Consider the following 24,138-nt stretch of genomic DNA (forward strand, 5'->3'; position numbering starts at 1 on the left):
GTCTACCTATCGAGTCCTTACCCAGGACCTGAGATAGGCAGATGTGGATGTTTGATTGTATTACAGATATCGTCGCAGGATGAAAGCAGTTCCTACTATTATTATTATTATTATTATTATTATTATTATTATTATTATTATTTTTCAAGGTTTACCAACTCAAACGTATCCTAACATCATATCATCAGACTTCCCCAATAACTAAGATGAACCCAGCTAATTGGAGTCAAACTTGGTGTGACTTTATCCACCAAATAATCAGAATATTCCTAATACATTAGAACCTGTTGCCTACTCCTGCCTAGCAAAGACTTGATCCCCCTAAGGAGGGCCACTGAGCAGCTACTGGTGAATTCAATAATGGAAGAGAAATAATGACATTCTGCTGCTTTATTGTCACAAAGTAAACCCTAATATGGGCTCTTATTAGTTTAGTGGCTATCCTGATGACATTCTGGAAACTGGCTGAAATAGAACTTCTCTATTTCTGTTGATATAATCTGTGAATCATAGCAGATAGCTTTATTGTTATGTTTTTGTAAATTTTAAATTGATAATGTTTTCATATTTTGATGAAATCAAAGACTAGAAGTCTTTGGCAGATTTTGATGTATTTTTATACAACCAATAAATAAATAGATAAATATTGTTGACATCAATCAATGGAACAGCCTGCCTCCAGAAGCAGTAAATGCTCCAACACTGGAAGTTTTTAAGAAGAGACTGGAAAGCCATTTGTCCGAAATAGTGTAGGGTTTCCTGCCTGAGCAGGGGGTTGGACTAGATGACCTCTAAGGTCCCTTCCAACTTTACTACTATTACTATCTAGGATAAGACTGAGAGCAAATGGCTCATCCAAGCTAACCACTGAGTTCATACAGAGTGAAAATTCCTTCAATGTTTCCTTTGTTTCTTTTCTATAATTATACCTGCACTTCTACTAACAAAGTCAATTTTGAGGAATACCGAAAATATTGTTTTGTACTTTTTCATATAGGAAAATCCTGAGGTCTGGTTTGTGCGACCCCTTCCACCTGTATTGTTGAATATATTAGCCATGGAAACAGCGTATCTCCTCCCTCTCCGTTTGCTGCTGCTTGAGGAAATTATGTCTGATTTAACAGCATTAGTGGATAGTTACTTGAATGCATTTCGGCAAGGATCTGCAGACCCCCTGGGGAGTATCAAGGTAAGTTCCATCTCAATTGTACACTATTGGGTAGGATCATATATTTTATTAATGCTATTAGCTATTAACCACTAAAGTACTTTATTGGCGCTGAATCCTGCATTAATGAAGTTTTGTCATTTTGTTTTAATTATGTGGAAGATTTGCAGTTGCAAAACTTCACTACATGCTTTACATTTTATTGAGAGAGAAGAGGCAAAATGTTGAGTTGGATGTTAATATTCATAATAATTCAGAATTTTCATACAGCAGAACATGTCTATTAAAAACTATTGTTGATTCATTCTTCCTACTATATATTTAATTGTGAAAAGTATTTGTTTTATCTCTATTTCTTATTTTATTATATATCTTGCTTTCTAGGGCATTAGCAAAAGAGCAAGTTCATTAACATTAAATAAAATGTAATAGTAAGTTAAATCAATCAAAATTGATGCCAAATAAGATTAATATCTAAAATATCAAATACAACTGGAAGTATTAACAAGTGTTCACCTCATATCAAAATAATAGTAGTATTGGAACAGGTACAACACCAGTTTTTAGGATAGGACAGGAAAGAAAAGAACAGAACAGAATAGAATAAAATAACCTTTATTGGCTAAATGTGAATGGACACACAAGGAATTTGCCTCCAGTGCATAAGCTCTCAGCATACCTGCAAGCAACAAGTGATATTTTAATATACCTAATGATCACTGACTTAATATTTTGGGAAATATTTGTGAATTTCATATTGAAAATAGGCAATACTCAATGTGGACAAAGGATTCAAAACAAGTAGTCTGCAAAAGCAGCTGCAGCTTTGAACTTTGCTTATTATATGTGCATTCATGCAAACCTCATTTTAATGCTGGGACGAAAAGCCTGGCTGTGTGTGGCCAATAATCAAAGAACAGAGCTGATTTAGTGCTTTGAAAATAGGGCTTTAAACAAACTTTGCCAATTACCTTGGTCAAATACCTTGCACAGCCCTTATAAAATCCCCTCAAACATATTAATATTCTTCAAACATTATAGAAAATATAAAAAATTTTCCTTAAAGAAATGAGGGAACTTCTGAATTCAGTGCAAAGTGCTGTATTCTTCATCTTTACCTCATTCATAGATACGACATAATACTTCAAAGAAATAATGACAATCAAGTGCTGCTCTCATCTCTTTGTGTTCCTGTGTTAATCAGATGTCTTCTATGAACTTACCAGAAGAGCTACGGCAACTGGCAGATCTTTATAACATCCGAAGACAGACTGCAGTGCAAAAGTTCCAGCTGAGTGAGGAAGGTTTCCTTATCAGAAAACAAGTGGAGGCAATAAGAAGAAAAAAGGCAGAGTGAACAATATCCTAAAACAATACTGTCCGGGTTCTAATAGCCAGGGCAATCATAAAAAAAAGAAGAGATATATAACCATGCTAACCCAAAGCCTATAGTTGGTGATGGTGAGATAGACTCTAAAATGGAAAGGGGACATTTCATGTAAACTGACATTGAAAGAGGCTAAAATGAAGGGGAAAATAACCACAAAGAAAGTTTTTCTCCAGAAAAAAAAAATGAGGCAGATTTTGAAAGATAAAAACATGAATAAATAAACTATGCCCAGCTTTTTAGCTCAAAAATGAACAATACACCTGAATTCTCATTATAAGGTTGCCTTTGCCTACTGAGGGCTGTCTTGCCAATCCCTGTCAGAACCTCATCTCATCCGGCAAGTCGTACCACTGTCTTTGGTTTTCCTAAGAGGAAAAGAAGTAGGGGTCTCCAGATTTAACTGCCAGCTAAGATCATTAAAACATAGAGGCCAGGAAAGAAATTGCATTTTTTTTTTTTAGGATGAGGGCTTTCATTTTGGAACAACAAACATGGGATTCAGTATTTTTTATCTGCAGTGCAGCATTGCCTCTCATGTAAACCAGTTGATCCTGTTCATTGACTATTTGTTTGCTGGAGGTTCAGGGCCCACTCTTTTCAGTTTCCAAACAATCAGAAAGATTGTCCTTCTAAGACTAAACAATTGCATGATAGGAAAAGGCTTTCAGTCTTGTTTATAGATTAGTTTTTTGCTCCATTCATTAATTTCAAAATGTATTTACTAAATACCATCAGCTTAGGATAACTATTTTATTTACACAGGGTAGGCATGCATAACTGTAGTTTGTAATTTTTCTAATAAGTTATCTATGCCGTCATTTTGTTCTGGATAGTTATTATTAATGTGAACAGTAACTCAAGTATGGAATATGTGATCCAAGCTTAAAAAAAGGCTTATAATCATGTAATTGGATGGGTGGAGGGTTGCTTAAGATTGTGGGTTCTTAATGTTGTAAGCCATCCAATAACCATGTGTGAGTTGGGCAGCCATATACATTTCTTTAATAAATAAAAAATATAGTACCATTGTAGCAGATTTAAAAATAGGCCAGCTATTGCCTGAGATGTACTTGAGCAAGTGCAGATTTATTAATTTGAAGGTATGATTTAAAACAGGTCCCCAACCCCCAGTCCATGGACTGGTACCGGGCCACAGCATGCCAGCAACCAGTCTGCACAAACAAGCAAAAAACCACGCACTCTTTGGTCTGTGGAAAAAACTGTCTCCATGGATTCAGTCCACATGCCCAAAAGGTTGAGGACCTCTGATTTAAAAAACAAATGCAGTACTCTCTCTTTTTTCCGTATATAATTTTTATTAAAACTTTTAAACACAAAAATAAAAACCAACACAAACATATAATGTAAGAAAGTTTAAAAAGGGGGAGGAGAAATCAAACAAAAAGCAAAAAGTACAAGAAAACAAAAGAAAAATGGAAAAGAATATAAAAGAAAAATATATAAAGAAATGGCTTCTAATATTCTTCAGAGCAGTTGTAAGTACAGATACATTTAACCTCTCTATATAAAGTTACTTATTTATTTTAGATAATTTATATAGCTGCCTACTCACAGCAACTCTAGATGACTTACAGACAATAAAAACACAATGCAGCAAAAAATAAATAATAAAATAACCCCTCCATCCCACTTGGTGACAACACACACTCAAATCAGCCATTTAACGGGCTCCATCCCACTCAGATCTACTGGCAAAACCACATCTCCAGGGCTTTACGAAAGAGTCTCGGGGGGGGGGGGCGTCTAACTTCTGGAGGTATAATGTTCCAGAAGGAGGGAGCCACCATGAAGAAGGCCCTTCTTCTGGGTTCCACCAGATGTACCTCCTTAGGGGACGGGACCCACAACATTCCTTGCCTCCCCGCTCTAGTGCATTGGGCGGATGTGACCAGCAAGAGACTGTCCCTCAGATAACCTGGTCCCAAGCCATAAGGGCTTTAAAGGTGACAACCAGCACCTTGAATTGCACCCGGGGCAAATTTGCAACCAATGCAGCTCCCATAAGAGAGGTGACACGTGTACACTGAGGTCTGTACAAAACTATGCAGGCTGCTACATTTTGAACTAACTGGATGCTTCTCAAGGGCAGCCCCATGTAGAGCGCATTGCAATAATCAAGATGGGAGGTGACTAGGGCATGAGTGACTGTGAGTAGGGATTGTTGGCCCAGAAAATGGCATAACTGGCAGTTGTGCAGTCTTCCTGGGCATGGCATGACTGCCACATGCTCTTTGATCAGGAGTCGCGAGTCCAGGAGAATCCCCAGATAACGCACAGAGTCTGTTTGGGGTAATACCACCCCATCCAAGACCCAAGGTGGCAATTCTCCATGGGCCAAAGAACACCAAACCCAGAGCCACTCGGTCTTGCCAAGGTTCAGTTTCAACCTGTTGCTCTCCATCCAACCCCTAACAGCCTCCAGGCACTGCAACTTAACTCACTACAGACTGAGCCATGCAGCTGAGTATCATCAGCGTATTGATGATCTCACCCAACGGCTTTATGTAGATGTTAAATAGAAGCGGAGAGAGTACTGAGTCCTGCGGGATCCTGCACAGCAGTGTGCGAGGGCTAGACCTCTCGCTTCCTATTAACACCGACTGAGAGGCCACAAGTGAACCAGAATAGCATAAAGCCCCCCCCCCACTCCCAACCTCCAAAGCTGCTCCGGAAGGATACCATGTTCGATGGTATTGAAAGCTGCCAGGGGGTCAAGGAGAGCAAAGATGGCTGCACTAGCCCCATCCTGCTCCTGCCACAGATCATCAAAACGTCAATAGGTCCAGTTGCTGACAAGGGCCGGGTCAGCTCCGCCTCCATTATAGAACCCATGCCATCTTTCAGAGCTGCAGCTGCTGGCTTTTGGGCTCTCAGGCCAGGGATTAGCACAGCACACAGAAGGCAGCTCACTGAGATCGGGGGGGGGGGGGGGGGAAGTCTAGGGAAGTTCAGGGAAGCCACACAGTCATAAATCATCCACTCTTCTCTGTCTCCTTTTCCAGCTGCTCCTTTCTGATCTCTCCACTCTTCAGACTCTTGGCCTTTTTACCTCTCCGTTTCTCCACCAAATCTCCATCCTCTCATCAGTCGTGCCTGTCTCCCTCTTGCCTTTCTCTAAACCAGGGGTTCTCAACCTTGGCAACTTTAAAACTTGTGGACTTCAACTCCCAGAATTCTGGGAATTGAAGTCCACAAGTCTTAAAGTTGCCAAGGTTGAGAACCCTTGCAAACACTCCTCCGCTTCCATATACCAATCTCAACATCCCCAAAAACTTTCCAGCACCCTCTCGGCAAAACTTTTCAAAGCTCCATCAAAAACACATAGAGTGCTGTCGCCATTTATTTTTTAAAAAAGTTACATCCTATTACTCTTCTTTCTATAATGTTCTAATTTTTTTAAAAAAAAATTGTACTCATTCCAACAGTTGGGATGTTCTGTTTAAAATAAAACTTTAGATTTGTTAAGATATTTGTGTAGAATGGATGTAGTAATAAAATTGCTGATTTCCAAGGGAAGTAGCGCAATGGATCTATGTGTTATTTTTGTGTGTGAGTGAATATAGTTCAGGAATTATTTTAGAGATGGTGAAGTAGGAGCTAGCACTCATCTTTTAAATGGGCAGTGTCCATTTTAGGCACATCTTGCAGACAAATATATCCCCAAATATAATGTTCATTGCAGAGACTCTTAAGATTTCAGCTTTAGGGAATCTAAATCTTCAAGCTATCTTTTTTACTTTTAAGAAAGAAGGTAAGTAAACACTATCTTTTTTTGTCCAAATTGTTGGTCTGCTTATATGGTACATGTGCTAATGTTGCACATGAGTAGAAAATATAAAATGACTGATATAATGCTAGATGTTGCCTTCCCCCACTCCTGGTGCCACACAACATGCTATTGAGGAAGTGCTGAGAATCTTTTGGAGTACTAATTCTATGGCTATCTGATTGCTGATGTTACTATGCAGGAAAAGCAAATCTCAAACTGCAAAGAATTACAGTGGGAACATGGAATGTAAAAACATGAACATGTACAAATTAATACCTTAGGTATGTGCAAATTGAAATGGATTGAAATTGGACACTTTAGTAGAAGACCATATTCTTCAGGACATAAAAAACAAAGAATGTCTTCTTTAATTTTTTTATGTTATTATTAAATTTGTTTGCCTGCCATCTCGCAAAAAGGTGACTCTGGGCAATAAATTAAAATATTAATTTTAAAATATTAAAAGCAATAAAACCATACAAACATATGCCCACTATAACAATAAAAATACAAACTATAACTAAAAGATGGTGAGAGAGGGAGCAGGTTGTGCAGGGGATCTGCTATTGGTCCATCAACCACCTCCAGCCTCAAACTCCCCCATTGAGACCCCAAGCCAACTGGCAGAGCCACGTTTTCAGACTCTGAAAGGAGGATGGGAGCAGACCTCACCCTCGGGGAGGGGGGCAAGATGTTCCAAAGGGCAAGAGCAGAAAAGGTTCTTCTCTTGGATCTTGCCAGGGAATTCCCTGACCAACAGGGTCCCCAGTATGCGTCCTCTGCCAGCACAGGTAAGGCGGGCCAGTCCCATTGGGATAAGACCGTTCCTCAAGTAACTGGACCCATTAAAAATGATAACCAACACCTTGAATTGCACCTGGAAGCAAATCGGCAGCCAGTGCACCTTGCAGAGCAGCAATGGACCACTCTAGTGGCTCCAAAACTGCTCACATCACCGCACTCTGCACCAGTTGTAGTTTCTGAATGTTCTTCGAGGATAGCCCTGTGTAGAGTACATTGTACTAGTCCAGGCATGAAATGACTAGGGCTTGAATGACTGAGCCCAAGGACTCCTGATCCAGGAAAGGCCACAATTGCCGCACAGCTCAAAGTTGTACAAAGCCTCTCCTAGGTGTGGCTGCCACCTGCTCTTCAAGCAAGAATCACAAGTCCAGGACAATCCCCAGGATGCAGACTGGGTCTGTCTGGGATAGTGCCACCCCATCCAGAACTAAGGATATCAAAGTCCCAGATCTTGAAGCTCCATGCATTCAAAGTCATTTGGTCTTGCCAGGGTTCAGACGGTGGGGTACCACAAGATTCTGTCTTAGGCCCAATACTCTTCAACATGTTCATAAACACCTTAGATGAAGAGTTAGAAAGGAAACTCATTAAATTTGCAGACAACTGGGGAGGGGGAACAGCAACACTTTACAACAGAAGGATCTTGACACAAACACTGGGCCCTAGCCAACAAAATGCAATTTAGTGGTTAGAAAAGTAAGGTTTTACATTTAGGCAAAAAAAACCCCAAATGCACAGGTATAGCAAAGGTGCTACCTGACTCAACAGCAATAACTGTGAGAGGGAACTCAACAACCATTTTTAAGTATGAGTCAGAAATGTGCTCCAGTTGCCAAAAAGGCCAAGCAGTCTTCCACATGGAGAGAGGCCCAGGACTCTTTAATATCTTCATAAATGACTTAGATGAGGGAATTGAAGGGGAACTGTCAAATTCTCAGATGACAATAAACTGGCAGGAATAGCCAACACCCCAGAAGACAAGCTCAGGTTCCAAAAAGAACTTGACAAACTTGAACAATGGGCCCTATCCAACAAAATGAATTTTATATGGAGAAAAGCAAAGTTTTACACTTAGGCAGGAAAAATCAAAGATATAAGTACAGATTAGGTGAGACTTGGCTCAAAAACAGCAACTGTGAGAGGGACCTTGGAGTCCTAGTGGACGATCACTTGACTATGAGCCAGCAGTGTGCAGCAGCAGCCAAAAAAGCTAATACAATCCTGGGTTGTATAAACAGAGGCATAGAATCAAGATCACGCAAAGTATTAGTACTGCTTTATGAAACCCTAGTGAGACCATACCTGGAATATTGCTACCAGTTTTGGTCATCATACTACAAAAGAGATGTTGGAGACCTTGGAAAAAGATCAGAGAAGAGGAACTAAGATGATCAAAGGCCTGGAGACTAAAACATGAAGAACAGCTACAGGACTTGGGTTTGGCTAGTCTAAAGAAAAGAAGAAATAGGGGTGATATGATAGCAGTATTCCAATATTCGAAGGGCTACCACAAAGAAGAGAGAGTCAAACTATTCTCCAAAGCACCAGAGGGCAAGACAAGAAACAATGGTTGGAAACTGATCAAAGAGAGAAGTAACCTGGAATTAAGAAGAAACCTCCTAACAATGAAGACAACCAGTAGAACAGCTTGCCTTCAGAAATCATGGGCACTCCATCACTGGAGATTTTTAAGAAGAGACGGGACAATCACTTGTCTGAAATGGTATAGGTTTTCCTGCTTGAGCAGGGGGATGGACTAGAAGACCTCCAAGGTCCCTTCCAGATTCTTTTCTATTTCTATTCTTCTATTTCCATTCTTCTATTTTTATTTCTATTCTTCTATTTCTATTTCTTATTCTATTCTATTTCCTATTCTATTCTATTTCCTGTTCTATATTCTATTCTATGTTCTATCGCACGGGTGCCAGAGGCGGCACTCAGAGCCCTCTCTGGGGGCACGCGTGCTGTCGCCCGAGTCCTAGGCCTTCAGCTGGGTTTTATAAAACCTTTTCGCTTTAGGCCTCCGTTGCCTTGTGCAAAAAAAAAAAAGGTTCAATCAATCAGTCAATTACAACTTCTCGTGGGGAAAAAAAAAGATCTTGCAAAGTTGGGATTGAACTTTTTAGTCCCACCCAGTCTGCCATTACCACCGCAGCCACCTAATGGATCACCGAGCCAATGGGCCATGCCCACCCGGCACCCGACGATGCATAAGTGGGTTTTGGGTTGTAGTTTGGGCACTCGGTCTCTAAAAGGTTTGCCATCACTGCTATATTCTATTCTATATTCTACTCCACTCTACTCTATTTTATTCTGTTAGAATACTGTGTTCAGTTTTAATCACAATACAAAAAAATGACTCTAGAAGGAGTGCAGGAAAGAGTGATAAACATTAGGCAACTGGAGGCTAAAGCATATGATGAACACTTGCAAGAACTGGGTATGTTTAATGTTATAAAGAACTAGGGGTGACATGATAACAGTGTTCCAATATTTGAGGGGCTGCCACAAAGAAAAGGGGGTCAACCTATTCTCCAAAGCACCTGAGGGCAGGACAAGAGGTAACAGATGGAAGGTTATTAAAGAGAGATACAACCTAGAACTAAGGAGAAATTTTCTGTCAGTGAGAATAATCAATCAGCAGACTGGCTTGCCTCTGGAAATTGTTGGTGATCTGTCCTGATTTTTTAAAGAAGAGATTGGACAACCATTAGTCCTGAACGGTATAGGGTCTCCTGCTTAAGCAGGGGGTTGGACTAAAAGATCTCCGGTGTTCCTTCCAACTCTTATTCTCTAATTCATTAAAACTAGCTCTCTTGAAAAGTAGAAGGAAGACCATCAGCATCAAGGCAGATAAATTTGATTATAAAGAGAATGGTGGCGCTTTTGGAATACCCAAAGACCCCAATTGAAGACCAAGCATGGAGAAGGTCTACCTACTGACATCAATTTTATGGCACATCAGTAATTTGGGATTTATTCATGTCATTCCTGTATTGATATACCCCTTATTAGTGCCAAGAAATATAATGATGACACATCCAAGACAAAACCAGATAGCCAATTTGGTACTAGGCTAGAAACTGGAGTGTTTTGAGGTCTTAGTCCACCTCCCACTTTACTCCAGTCACTTTGTCTCAGTCCAGAAAAGGCAATGGCAAATCACTTCTGAAAATGTTACCCAGAAAATTGAGGGGCTTATCTAAGCAGTGCCAATAGTCAAGACTGACTTGAACACAACTCCCATCTCAAAAAAATCCTCAAAGCTACTTTAGAGTCTCCACGGGTATCCTTACAATGAAAATAATATTGTAGTTTTCACCAATTCTAAAAAATAATAACCTCAGTACTGAATTGGAACAAATGCTGTCAGAAAAAAATAAATTTAAAGCATGTCAGGTATGTTTTCCGACACAGCTAAGTTTTAAAGTAGCCATCTACAGCCATTGGCAAGCGACAATGCTGGGAAAAAAGCCCAATTATCTGGAAGAGTGGATTTTTGAAGGTGTTCATAAATCTATTGTGCCCATAATTGGAGACCTAACTATCCTAATCAAAGTTGAGGCCTACATGGGCCCACAACTACTCTTCAAGTCTAGCTAACATTAGGAGAAACAATACGTCACTTCCAGGGAGGTCCCGTTGGAATATCAGTCTCGCGACTCTTTATATGAGCTTCGCGCGAGAATTGCTAACTCACGCTAGTTTCTGGGAGCCGAAAGCACTCGGCAATTTCCGTCACTCTCAGACTCAACCAATCGAGTGACGAACGAATCGTTTCTGGATTACTTCTTTTGGGTTCTGTACGGGGACTGAACACGGGATATGAACTTAAGGTCCGCATGAAAGTTGCGGCGAAGCCCATTGGGGGAATGTTTGTGTGTCTGGGCTCGGAGCACTAGCTGGGGGTGCCGCTTTCGATTATTCTGGCCTGGCTATGGCGCCTCTCCTCCCCCCCGCCATGGCTCCCCGTGTCCCTGCTCCTCTCCTCTCAGTGAGCGAAAGTGGCCGCCGCCGCCGTCCCAGCGCCCGCAGCCGCCGCCTCCTTCTCAGCAGAAATAGCGCGGCCGCCATCTTGTCGAAGCAGAAGTCTAGGGCGCCGCGGCAGGACACAGGCAGCGCCAACGCAGCACGGGGCGAGAGGCCGGGACGGGAAAGCGGGGCGGACAACTCAGGAGCTAGTCTCGGCCTAAGCCGAGCTACGCACGCAGGTGAGACGCCGTGATTCGCGGGCCGGGGCAGGTGGCAGCAAAGCAGGGACCCGTTAGACCAGGCCGCGGGATCAACCCCCGTCTCACCGCTCCTTCACAGTCCCCCCCCCCAGTGGCCCCGGCAGCCGGGCCTACTTTTAAAGGGACAGGATGTTTCCTTGGGGGGGCGCAAGTGGGGAGGGTGCTGTACTCCAGGGGTCTCCCCTTTCCCACCAAAGGGTTCAGAAGGGCGAGGGAGATTCCTCAGGCGATGCCTCGCTACCTTCTGACCTCGGGCAGCATGCGGTGTGTGTTTGTGTGTGTCTCTGTGTGTGTCTGTGTCTTGGTCACACCCAGTCCACGGTCACACGTGCGCACCTCGTTTGCTCAGTGCCTGGCAGTAGAAAACGAGGAAGCCGCCCGGCTTCATGAAGTGACCTCTGAGATACAGGATTTCTAGTTGTGGGAATACTTGGCAGAGATTCATGTTGGTATGTTGAATGAATCTGAGATCCAGGTATAGCCGTTTATCAAGGATAATAACATCAAGGAGCAGTGAGCACGGAGTGTCAATTTGCATCTATGTCTTCTTAATCAGAAAAATCTATACGTATTTATATATATTAATCAGGATACATTTTTAAAAATGCTTCGTGGAATATATTACATGAATAGATGATGCTTTAGTGGCTTTTGGCATTGATTATTATGCAAAATGTCTAATGTTTTTTTGCAAGCTAATAGACATTAATTGCTAGCAATTGCCTCTGAATTATAATTGACATTGTATCATTTATAATTAAATATACGAGTTCATCAAACACTGCAGTGTAACATACAGCACAGTAGAAGTGATCACTTTTTTAACCCCTTATTGCATGCATGGTCTACATATCAGATAAATTTCTTGTGGTAAGTTGATGTGTAGGACTTGAATGTTTCTGATCTTTAAACAAATTTGAGTTGAAACTGTGGAATGTAAAGTAGAATTAGTAAAGCTACACTTGAGAAATTATTTGAAAAAGGTGATTCAGAACGCCTGAAGTGCAAACTCAGCACTGTGATCTCAAAAAAAGATGTGGTAGCATCATAGAATTACAGAAAGGTACTCAAGTTTTTGTTCCCATGTTCTCTGAAGCACATTTTCTGAATTGTTTCCCAAGTCTTCCACAAACCTAATAAAGTGTTTATTTGCTTTAATAAAATCCTTCATAATATTAAATCAATTTTATTTTGATTAAGCACTGAAACACCTTATTCAGTGATGTTGAATTAGAAATGTTGTTTGGGATTTGATGTTTTGTATGATAATAAAAAATGTATGAGAAAGACGTATTTATCTCCAGAGTGTTATTCCTTAGCTAGATATTCTTCTATATGATTGACATGTACCATTGGTCACATATCAATGCATATTCATTTATTTTTATTTATTTGATTATTTATATCCTGCCTATTATTTTTAGAAATAACTCAAGGTGGCGAACACATCCAATATACTTTCCTCCTATTTTTGCAAGAAAACATACCAAACATTTGTGAGTATGTCTAACTGACAGAACACTGGTGTTTTTTTCCTCAAAACTGAATGGTTTTTGCAATACTGAAAAGGAAATGCATTAATTCATTATTATGCTTGTAACCTTTCCAGTTATATATTAGGGTTTTTGTTGAGTTATTCCTTGTTCAAATATTCTGTTTTGCCTTTTAAATTTTTTTTGAGTACAGAATGTGTGAAAGCACAAAGAAAAAGAGTTTTTCTCAGAAATCCTTGTATTCCACCGAGAGTCACCCATAGAAGATAGGGTGCCTTATAAATGATAAAACTTAATTTCTGAACTCATAAAATGGTTAAACGTGAAAGAAATTGAGCTGTATTTGAAAATGCATCAAATAAAAAATCTCTGCCATGAAAGAGAAGTTGGCTTTTTACAAATAGAGCTTCATTTTTTTGAAATTCATGAAATTAAGAAAAACAAAAGGATCTAAAATGTAGAAATGCCAGCATTTCATATGCAGAAAATAAGAGTCATTATACAACTTTCCTTGTTGCAGAATGTGTTTTTAGAAGCTTTGTCCCTGTATCCTTTCTCAGTATTCTAAAATTAATGTATTTCATGCAGAGGAAGAAAATATTCACTTTCTTCCTTTGTTTTATTATAACATTGATGGACTTTTGTTTGCATTTTAACTTTGTCTGCCTGCTTCTATTAAACATCCAAAAATAAAAAAGATGGCATATTCCTTAGAATTCAGCAATCATGCATATATTTTAATTTCTCCTATATTTTGGGGTTCTTTCCCCAAATATATTCCTTTAGCAATATTAATATTTCTGGAAATTTTAAAGATCCATAATTGAACACAATTGAATGCATTTCTGATTATGAATTAGGGTAGGAATTAGATGCTTTGCAGCATGTTCTTTGTTGAGGCTTGCAGTTTTGCTTTCCTGAACCTGTGCTAGATTTCAGTAAAAAGTCACATGATCTTCCAAATAATATTTTTATAGAAATTCTGTCAAAGCATTACAAGCTTTTGAATATTTTAGACATGGTGCTGACTGTAAATACAGGATGGTAACATGGCCTGCCATGATATGTGAATGCCACCCAAAATATAGGTTCTACAGGTAGTTTATGGGTCAGCATATTGCGTAGTCATGTTTTATGCTAATATGTTGTACCAACACCACTCATGATTCATGATTTAGCCTATCATAAGAAAGTAGAAAATTAAGTTCCTTGAATGAAGTATGATTGAGGTTTCTATGTATATAACCCTAGTGTAGCTAAACAAACAAATGGCCGTATGCTGCTATGGGCCATTGACATTAGTGTAGCTAAAATGCTATATACAGCTAGCAATAAAAGATAAACAGAAACATAACTACTGTAATTAAAGTAGCAGCATTGACACATTTCCTTGGCAATACAATCTACCTAAAATGGTTACTGTAGCTTGGTGATATTTTACCAAGGCTTAAGATATAGGAGGATCTGGACAGACTTGAACATTGGGCGCTATCTAACAAAATGAAATTCAATGGTGAAAAAAGTAAGGTTCTACATTTAGGCAAGGAAAACCAAATGTACAAGTAAAGTATAGGTGGTACCTTGCTCAACAGTAAAAACTGTGAGAGGGGTCTCAGAGTCCTAGTGGACAAACATTTAGATATGAGCCAGCAATGTGCTGAGCTGCCAAAAAAGCCAACACAGTGTTAGGCTGCATTAATAGAGGGATAGAATCAAGATTATGTGAAGTATTAATACCAATTTACAATGCCTTGGTAAAGCCACACTTGGAATACTGCATTCAGTTTTGGTCACCACGATGTAAAAAAGATGTTGAGACTCTAGAAAGAGTACAGAGAAGAGCAACAAAGATGATTAGGATACTGGAGGCTAAAACATATAAGAAATGGTTGCTGGAATTGGGTATGTCTAGTTTAATGAAGAGAAGGATGAGGGGGGACATGATAGCAGTGTTCCAATATCTCAGGGGCTGCCACAAAGAAGAGGGAGTCAAGCTATTCTCCAAAGCACCTGAAGTCAGGACAAGAAGCAACAAATGGAAACTAATCAAGGAGAGAAGCAACCTAGAACTAAGGAGAAACTTCCTGACAGTTAGAACAATTAACCAGTGGAACAACCTGCCTCCAGAAGTTGTGAATGCTCCAATACTGGAAGTTTTTAAGAAGAGACTAGACAGCCATTTGTCTGAAATGGTATAGGGTTTCCTGCCTGAGCAGGGGGTTGGACTAGATGACCTCCAAGGCCCCTTCCAACTTTATTATTATTATTACCCAATGCTATGAGTTGCAATAAATCAGTCCATGTAGGGCACGGGTGTCAAACCACATCACATGACATGTAGCAATGTATCGTGAGTTTTTGCATTGCTGGAACAGGTGGGTGTGGCCTCCACATGATGCAATCAGCCCGTGGGCCGGCAGTTTGACACCCCTGATGTAGGGTAATGATGGACTGTATTTGTAATGTCTGCTATGTCTCCTTCCACCACCATAATATTCTCACCTGCAGCTGCAGAAATCCTGTTGGGTCCTTAATACAAGTGCAGTATTAAGCATGCATGCACAGCAGCATTCTCTACAGGTTGTTCAAATATTCCTGGATGAAAAACATGAATCATTTATAAAAATGATTGAAAAGTGGATGCACAAGGCATAGACATTTCAGTTTAAATAACAATCTCTAATGTTTACTTTAGAAGATATAATAGAAAATGCATTGGAGAAGATTAGTTTTGAGTACATTGTGGGATATTGTTTATATTAAGATAGATATTTTGTTAGGAATGGGAACAGGAATTGCTTATTGGAAGTTACAGTAAATTCAGACAGAACTACTTTGTTACTTGTCTTCTTAAGTCAAGGAAAATGAATGTTGTTATATTTCCCATAACAATTGCCTATTTGTCTTGTGTATTTGGAGCATGTTAATTGCCAGAATGCAAAAATCCTAAATTGACTTATCAATTCTTTCCAATGGGAAAAAAGAAACAAATAAAATATCCCTATAGAACCCAGACCTTGTGTTCTTACGAACCCTGTTTAACTAAATGTCTACCATATTATTTATCTGTAGTTGCTTGCTATTGTGCTTAGTCTTCATCTTATTCATCTATGAATGACACATTTATCTGGCTCGTATCTAATATGTTGATGATGAACCTATGACATGCGTATCAAAGGTGACATGCCAAGCCTCCAGACTTTCTGGAAGTCATGTGAGAGGATCCTACTCTCACCCAGCCTCTGGAGCCTCCAAAAAGTGCACAAGAATTTGGATGTGTTTCCTTGCTCTTTTTTTGGAGGCTGCAAAGCCACACAAGCAATTCTTTGAGGTTTCCAGGCCTTGTGCAACCTGGAGTTAGCTGGGATAGGCCTTTTTGAAAAAAAAAATACTATTATCTATTTATTAAATATATTTAAATGTAATTTAATGCTCTTATTATGAATTGTTCTCTTCTGTCTGGTGGAAAGTGGTGTCAGCAGAGTCAAATTAGGCATTTTCTGAACAAATCAAGTCCAAGAAATTTGCCATCATTGTTCTAATATTGTGGGGAAGTATTCAGCCTGGCAGGGAGGAGGGATGAAGCATGCAGCTATTTTGGAGTCTCTGCACTGCTGCAAGACATTGGTCCGCCCCTCCCCCCCCAAGTACTTTGGAGCCTTGTCTACTTGTTCCCAGGAGTAGACTGCCAGACTGGAGGGATTCCTGTATTGTAAGTAGAACATAATAAAGTAGTTAGCTCAAACTCTGCACATGTGAGTCTGTTTTTTTCACGCCTGATAAATACTTCCTCATGGAACATCAGTATTAGTTAGACATCATCCTGACCTCCCATTCAGATATCATCCTTATGCTCTAACTAAGCTTTTTTAAAGTTTCCCTTTTTTTACACTGACAGATACAATTTGGATAAAACCGAAATTCTGATGCCTCGTATTGTGCATGGGTATGTTTGTTGCCCAGTGGTGTGTCCCTTCTTTTAGGCAGTTGAAGTGAATAATCAGTTGGGGAAAAGATCATGTTTTACTAACTCTAATAGAGAAAGTTGCAACTGCTCAGATTTTTTATTAAAGAAACCTTCAAAGTGATTTTTGAAGCTAAAATTAACTGGATTGCCAACTTTTTGTTCTAACAAGGCTCTTGTGCCTTGTTGAGGGATGAATGGCTTAGATAAGAATTGGATTCACTGATGTTTGGTCCTGGTCAGCTTATAGGTGCTTGTTTGTTTGTTAAGGGGATACAGAACATTAATAGAAGACTAGAAGACCTCCAAGGTCCCTTTCATAATTGTTGTTGTTGTTGTTGTTATTATTATTATTATTATTATGCCAGTAACTGTAATAATAGGGTCTTGAGTGTTTATGAAAGATGATTGAGCACACAATAAGAGTATAATTTACAGATATTTTCAATTGAATTATAGAACTTTATGCATATTAATTTGCTACACTTTGTAACTGAGAGAAAAGCCATTGCTATCAGCATGAGAGTAAAAATCTTGAGACAGTGTTCTAACTGTAGTGTCTTTCCTTCCAAAGAAGAAATACGATAGTGCTTTGCTAATTTTTTTTTCTTTAAGAAGAAAGAAAATAATTTTATACTGAGGGACATATAAAATGAACAAGTAGTCCAAATTTCTGTGGGGTTGAAACAGTCATTTGATTTTGTGTATATTTTGCAGTCAGATTACTGTAATTCATCCTGCATGGGGCTGCCCTGAAGATAGGTCGGAAGCTAATATGTACAAAATAAAGTTGCCGTTCACTGGTTGGTCAACAGTGATATAACAGAATAATTAATACTATGGGGTTTGTAGTGATTGCTGGATTATTTCTAAGTCCAAGTTGTTAATTTATACCTCAGGTTCTTGCCACCTTCTGAACCAAGTGGCATCTGTCGGCCTACTATGTCTGGGTCAAGAGAGTAGGCTGTAACCTCTCTCTTTGAGATATTGTCAGGAGGATATTCAGAAGCAGCTCCCTTGTTCTGGAATAACCCACTTCCTGAAGTGAGGGTAGTCCGTTACCTGCTAACATTTTAAAAGGCACTACGGCCTTCATAATGCAAGTTCGCATTTAATTAGAAGCAAATGCTTGGTTAGTATAGGACTGCATCATATGCTAAACATTTTAATAAAATTATAGTCTGTTCTCACAGTGGCCAACCATCTGCACAAGGAACTCCAGTAGAGACCTGGTTTAGGTTTACCATATCTAACCTAAACAATTCTGAATGGTCTTTGAGATGGCAGAAAAAACCAGAGCTTTCTGTATTTCTTTGCTGTTACCTAGATTTTTGCATCAAATTTGGTATCTCTAGTTTACACATCCTGTGCCATAACATGGTTTGATTTACTTTGGCTTAGGTTTAGCATGTCTGTAAACCCACTTATATGTAAGCCATGGTTTATGAATGATTACATTAGATTAACTTGCCAATTATGGTTTATTCACTGTCCAAATCGAACTAGAAACTAAGTATCTGGATTTATTTATTGTTTATTAATGACCTGTTGATATACAATTTATGAAATAAATTGCATTTTGCTGCATTTATTCAGCAAAATGCAATATATTCTGTAAACATATGTTAGCTGAAAATCAAACAAATTATATTATGGCTTAATATAACCAAGTAAGCCCATAGCAAGGACATTCATGGTGCTGAAGCAGGCACCAGGTGCCCCAGGTTCTAGTCCCTTCTTAGGTATGGAAGGGGCTATGTGTCTTTGGGCTTCCCCTAGACTGGGAAATTGAAAAATGTCTATCTAATAACTCCTAACAGGATCAGTGTGGCAGTTATGGTCTATAATTGTCAATAAAGAGGCAAATAAAGTCAGCAAAAATCAGACGGCAGTTATGACTACTATATTGGATGTCTGGCCCTTTTGTATATGTACGGAGGTCATATGCACATAAAAGGGATGGGGCTTTGTGTATTATCTTCACTTTTCTGATTATTCATCCCCAGATGTGCGTAGTTCTAATTCCAATGTTTCAAAATTTCTCTTTAAAAACATTTTAGCATACATTTTAGTTTGTTGTAGAAACAAAATTATGAAAGTTTAGAGTTTTCAGTTCCTGCTGTGCAATGGCCAAGTCTACTCAACTGTCTGAAGCTGCAGATTTTGATGCATATCTTATTTTTTGATTCTGCAGGATAAAGGCCTCTTTATCGACAATTATAGACCATAATTGCCACACTGGTCCTGTTAGGCGAAGCCCAAAGTCTAGGCGAAGCCCAAAGACACTAGCCCCTTCCATGCCTAAGGAGGGACTATAACCTGGGGCACCTGGCGCCTGCTTCAGCACCTTAAACACTATTTTGTTATTATTTAGTCACTAGATTTTTTTTCTTCTCTTCGCCATAGAGTGTCAGGCCCTCTATCCTCTACTGTTCTGGAGTTTACCCAAATTCATGTACATTGTGTTGATGACACTATCTAACAGTCTTATCCTCTATCATCACCTTCTCCCAACATCAGGGTCTTTTCCAATGAGTCTTCTCTTCTCATTAGGTGGCCATAATATTTAAACTTCAGCTTTAGCGCCTATTCTTCCAAGGAACAGTCAGGGTTGATTTCCTTTAGGATTGATTGATTTGATCTCTTTGTAATCTAAGGGACACCACAGTTTGAAAGCATAAATTCTTAGGCTCTCATCCTTCCTTATGGTCCAACTCTCACATCCATACATTACTAAAATCTGTCACTGCTTCCATTTCTTCCCTCTTCTATTTGCCAGGAAGCGATGAGACCAGATGCCATGATCCTAGTTTTTTTTAACGTTGAGTTTCAAGCCAGCTTTTGTATTCTCTTTTACCCTCATCAAGATATATTGTTTACATGTCTGAGGTTGTTGATATTTCTCCCGGCAATTTTAATTCCAGCTTGTAATTCATCCAGCTGGCATTTCACATTATGTGCTCTGTATATAAGCTAAATAAGCAAGGTGACAATATACAGCCTTGTCATATTTTTTTTCTTATTTTGAACCAATCAGTTGTTCCATGTCCAGTTCTAACTATTGCTTCTTGACCCGCATACTGGTTTCTCAGGAGACAGGTAAGATGGTTTGGTATTCCCATCTCTTTAAGAAGTTGCTACACTTTGTTGTGATCTACATAGTCAAAGGCTTTAGTATAATCAATGATGCAGAAGATTATTTTTTTTCTGGAACACCCTTGTTTTCTTCATAATCTAGCAAATGTTGGCAATTTGACCTCTGCTTCTTTGAAACATCTGATGTTAGCAGTGTCGACACTATACTGGCTCTTATATAAATATGGAAAGTACAAGATGGTTATCTGTAGTCTGGGGTGTGATCTCTCTTTGTTGGTAGACCAGTTTCTTTTCATTAGTGATAGCATCAAGAAACTTCCAAAGAGCCTTTGGTTTCCATAGGACTTTATTGACTATGGAGATTCTCAGTCATCCAGATCATAGTTGTCCCAAAGATGTTTTTTCATGAGGCAAATGGACTTTCTTGTTTTTCTTAGAAGACGTTTCGTTTCTCATCTTCAGACTCTATTGGAAGATCACATCCCTTGTTCAACAGTGAGAGATAGAGGAATAGTTTTATACACATTCTATTATTTCCTCTCAATACAGATGGGTCCTTGCTTAATGGTGTTAATTGGGACTTCAGTCATAAGTCTACACTAATTAGCAATTGCAGTTCTAGCAGTCCTCACTGCTGTTGTTAAATGAGGATCTCACTTGATTGTGAGTTGTGACTTTGTTCTAGCTTCCCCATTCATTTTGCTTAGGAGAAGCCAGCAGGAAAGGTCACAATTGTAATCACGTGACTGAGGGGAGGTTGCAACATCGTGAGCCAACTATTTGTTGTAGTTATGTGACCGTGGGCAGCTTGCGACAGCTCTAAGCACAAGGATTGGTTTTAACTGCTATTTGTTCAGCATTGTCATAGATTTGAACAGTTGTTAAACAAGGACCATCTGTACAGTACATACGATGTATGTAAAATTGTTAGCACGTTTAGACTAGTTTGCAATTTCACTAATACGTACAATAACATGTATTTAAGGAAAGTCACACAACATGCATATGAAAGCAAAGTATGCATAAAATTCACTATACTGTGAAGAAAATGTTTGTAAAAGTTCAATATATATCATGTAAAATGCAGTATATATCATGAGAGAAGAAAAAATAAATAGAAGAAATCATTTTGAAAATGAAAAAGTCTTCAACATCTTCATCAACGATTTGGACGAGGGGATAGATGGAGAAGTCATCAAATTTGCAGACGACACCAAGCTGGCAGGAATAGCCAACACTCCAGAAGACAAGCTTAGGATACAGGAGGACCTGGACAGACTTGAACACTGGGCGCTATCTAACAAAATGAAATTCAGTGGTGAAAAAAGTAAGGTTCTAAGTTTAGGCAAGAAAAACCAAGTGCACAGGTATAGTATAGGGGGTACCTTGCTCAATAGTAGTAACTGTCAGGACCTCGGAGTCCTAGTGGACAATCACTTAAATATGAGCCAGCAGTGTGCTGCAGCTGCCAAAAAGGCCAACACAGTGCTGGGCTGCATTAACAGAGGGATAGAATCAAGATTACGTGAAGTATTTTTTAAAAAACACATTTTATTGGTTTTTTTAATTCTTAAGAAAAAGTATTCAGGACACACCGTGGTGTTTGGGTAATCAAACATTCAAAAGTGAAAACATATATAAACAACTCAACTCAATACACTCACTGTCCCCTCTCTATTTCCCTCAAATAGCATAATACATTTAAAATATTCCATTTCTAATTTAAATTTCTATTACTGCTAAACCTGTTTTAAATCTTTGTCAGTTTACAATTACCATAATCAAATTTAACTTTAAATCAACAAGTTAGTCAGGTATCCCTTCCAGATATATTCTAATTCTTAATCTCTCACGTCCCTCATTTTATCACAATCTCATTTATTTCTTCTTCCACTACACAATAGATATCCTAATTAAAATAAAAAAATAATCTACCCTATACATATATAATCCCACAATCGATCAATCTCTTTAAGATAACAAAATAATATTAAACCTTAAATCATTTCAATTCATTAAACAAAATTCAAATTTCATCCAATTGATTATCATGCCTTATCACATCTATGTTATCATACAGAAAGATCATCTTACTAATTTAAAACACTCAGTTAATTATTGAAACCATCCAAATCTAAAAAGTCAACATTTTTTCAATTCCAATACATAATAATTTTCATAAAAATAAATCTATTATTCTAAAAGGTACATTCTTAATTAAAATATCTATTCTAATAATCACCCTCCTGTATATATTTTTTTCTTACTTCTAACTCTAAATCTTAATCCTTAAAACAGTCCATAAATCCAACATTGCCTTTTAATCCATTACACAATTTTAAATTTCTTTTTTCAGTCTGATTCTGGCTTTTTTTCTGTGCCAGGCAGGTTTCTATAACCAAGCTTTGCTTTCAGCCAATAGATCTATTTTTGTTGCTTGCAGTGGCCTTTGAAAGGATAGGAATCCCATCCTCTGCATTAGGCATCTATTTCTCTCATCCTTAAAGCATCGTTGCTTTGTAGTTTCAAATCTCAGTCTTTGCTTCTTCTGTTCCTCAAAGTTACAGATGGAAAGTTTATAAGATAGAATAAGTTCCTCTTTTATCTCTGTTGATTCCTCTTCTAGTATGTTTTGATTTATAGAATAGTCAGATGTAGTCTGGACATCAGTTTGAATGTTTGAAGTGAGATTTCTGGATCTTAATTCTGTAGTAAACTCTTCCATTGTAGCACATATTTCTGCAGTAGCCTCATAAATCTTTTCCAATATACGTTTACAGTTTAATTGTAACTAAGGTTTCTCTATTTTGATAGTAATTAAAAAGAGTCTCTTTTTTCTTTTTTGTGGAGGCTATATTTAATAAAAGTTAGGCAGTGTCCACCCTCACAATTCTCACAGCTGCACAGTTTATCTTTTCTCTTCAAAAATAATTTGAAAGTCAGGTCTATTCCATCTTCAAAGAGTAACCAGAAGTATTAAGTTTTCGCCACTAGATGTCCTCAGTAGGTTAAAAAAAGATCTTTTCCAGACACCATTTCCTTTTTTCTATCTTTTAAAGTATAATGTGAAAAAAGAAATAATCTTCCAGCATAAGATGATAGTACAGTGTTTAGAAAGAGAAAAAATTTTTTTCTGTACCCCCAAAAATATGGAAATAAAATATAGTCTTTAAAATTTTGTTCTATTTTTATATCACACCTTTCTTCTCAAACATGTAGAAGCTCCTTTTTCAAGCCAGGAAAATAATTCCAACAAAGCTCTTACAGGCACAAAAAACAAAGTAGAGTAGAGAGAGTAGCAAGGAAAAGTCTCACCCGGATTCACCACGGGGGTTCTTACAACTTAGATGTTCTTTGACTTTGAAGCGGCAGGATGATCAGCCATTTTACTGGCCGATCTTCTCTGTCGGCCCTCAGAGATAGCTCGGACAGCTGGAGGAGCCACCGCTCCTCCGCAGCTGAGCAAAGCCTCCTCGACAGAAGTCGCACCCTCCAGGGTGACTTTTGACCCGCATAAGGGTCTACCGGTGAAGAAGACTAGCCGACGAAGAGACAAGTCTCACCGTGCGACTAGGGACGCCGCGAACTGGAACCAGAAGTCATTACGTGAAGTATTAATACCACTTTACAATGCCTTGGTAAGGCCACACTTGGAATACTGCATCGAGTTTTGGTCACCACGATGTAAAAAAGATGTTGAGACTCTAGAAAGAGTACAGAGAAGAGCAACAAAGATGATTAGGGGACTGGAGGCTAAAGCATATAAGGAAAGGCTGCTGGAATTGGGTATGTCTAGTTTAATGAAGAGAAGGACGAGTGGGGACATGATAGCAGTGTTCCAATATCTCAGGGGCTGCCACAAAGAAGAGGGAGTCAAGCTATTCTCGAAAGTACCTGAAGGCAGGACAAGAAGCAACGGGTGGAAACTGATCAAGGAGAGAAGCAACTTAGAACTAAGGAGAAACTTCCTGATAGTTAGAACAATTAACCAGTGGAACAACCTGCCTCCAGAAGCGGTGAATGCTCCAACACTGGAAGTTTTTAAGAAGAGACTGGACAGCCATTTGTCTGAAATGGTATAGGGTTTCCTGCCTGAGCAGGGGGTTGGACTCGATGACCTCCAAGGTGCCTTCCAACTTTATTATTATTATGAAATGAAGATTTGCCTTTACTTTGTATGAAGAGAAGTCATCGCAGATTG

At 38.9% G+C, this 24,138-nt stretch overlaps 2 protein-coding genes across 3 annotated transcripts in view; both read left to right on the plus strand.

Annotated features, from left to right (window-relative positions):
• Positions 1-4,276, plus strand: part of EXD1 (exonuclease 3'-5' domain containing 1) — a 44,132-nt gene extending 39,856 nt beyond the window's left edge. For both annotated transcript variants that reach the window (XM_039323918.1, XM_039323917.1), the window contains exons 11-12: positions 998-1,189; positions 2,373-4,276. In XM_039323918.1, coding sequence (XP_039179852.1) covers positions 998-1,189; positions 2,373-2,525 — 345 coding nt within the window. In that variant the 3' untranslated portion in view covers positions 2,526-4,276. The remainder of the gene's footprint in view (positions 1-997; positions 1,190-2,372) is intronic.
• A 6,798-nt stretch (positions 4,277-11,074) lies between these two features.
• The window catches only part of INO80 (INO80 complex ATPase subunit), a 66,372-nt gene continuing 53,308 nt past the window's right edge, over positions 11,075-24,138 (plus strand). The window contains 1 exon segment of the mRNA XM_039323892.1: positions 11,075-11,363. The gene's annotated coding sequence lies outside the window, so the exon portion shown is untranslated.

This window comes from Crotalus tigris, unplaced genomic scaffold, assembly GCF_016545835.1.
Source record: "Crotalus tigris isolate CLP2741 ecotype Arizona unplaced genomic scaffold, ASM1654583v1 scf7180000024286.1529876, whole genome shotgun sequence".
NCBI lineage: Eukaryota > Metazoa > Chordata > Lepidosauria > Squamata > Viperidae > Crotalus > Crotalus tigris.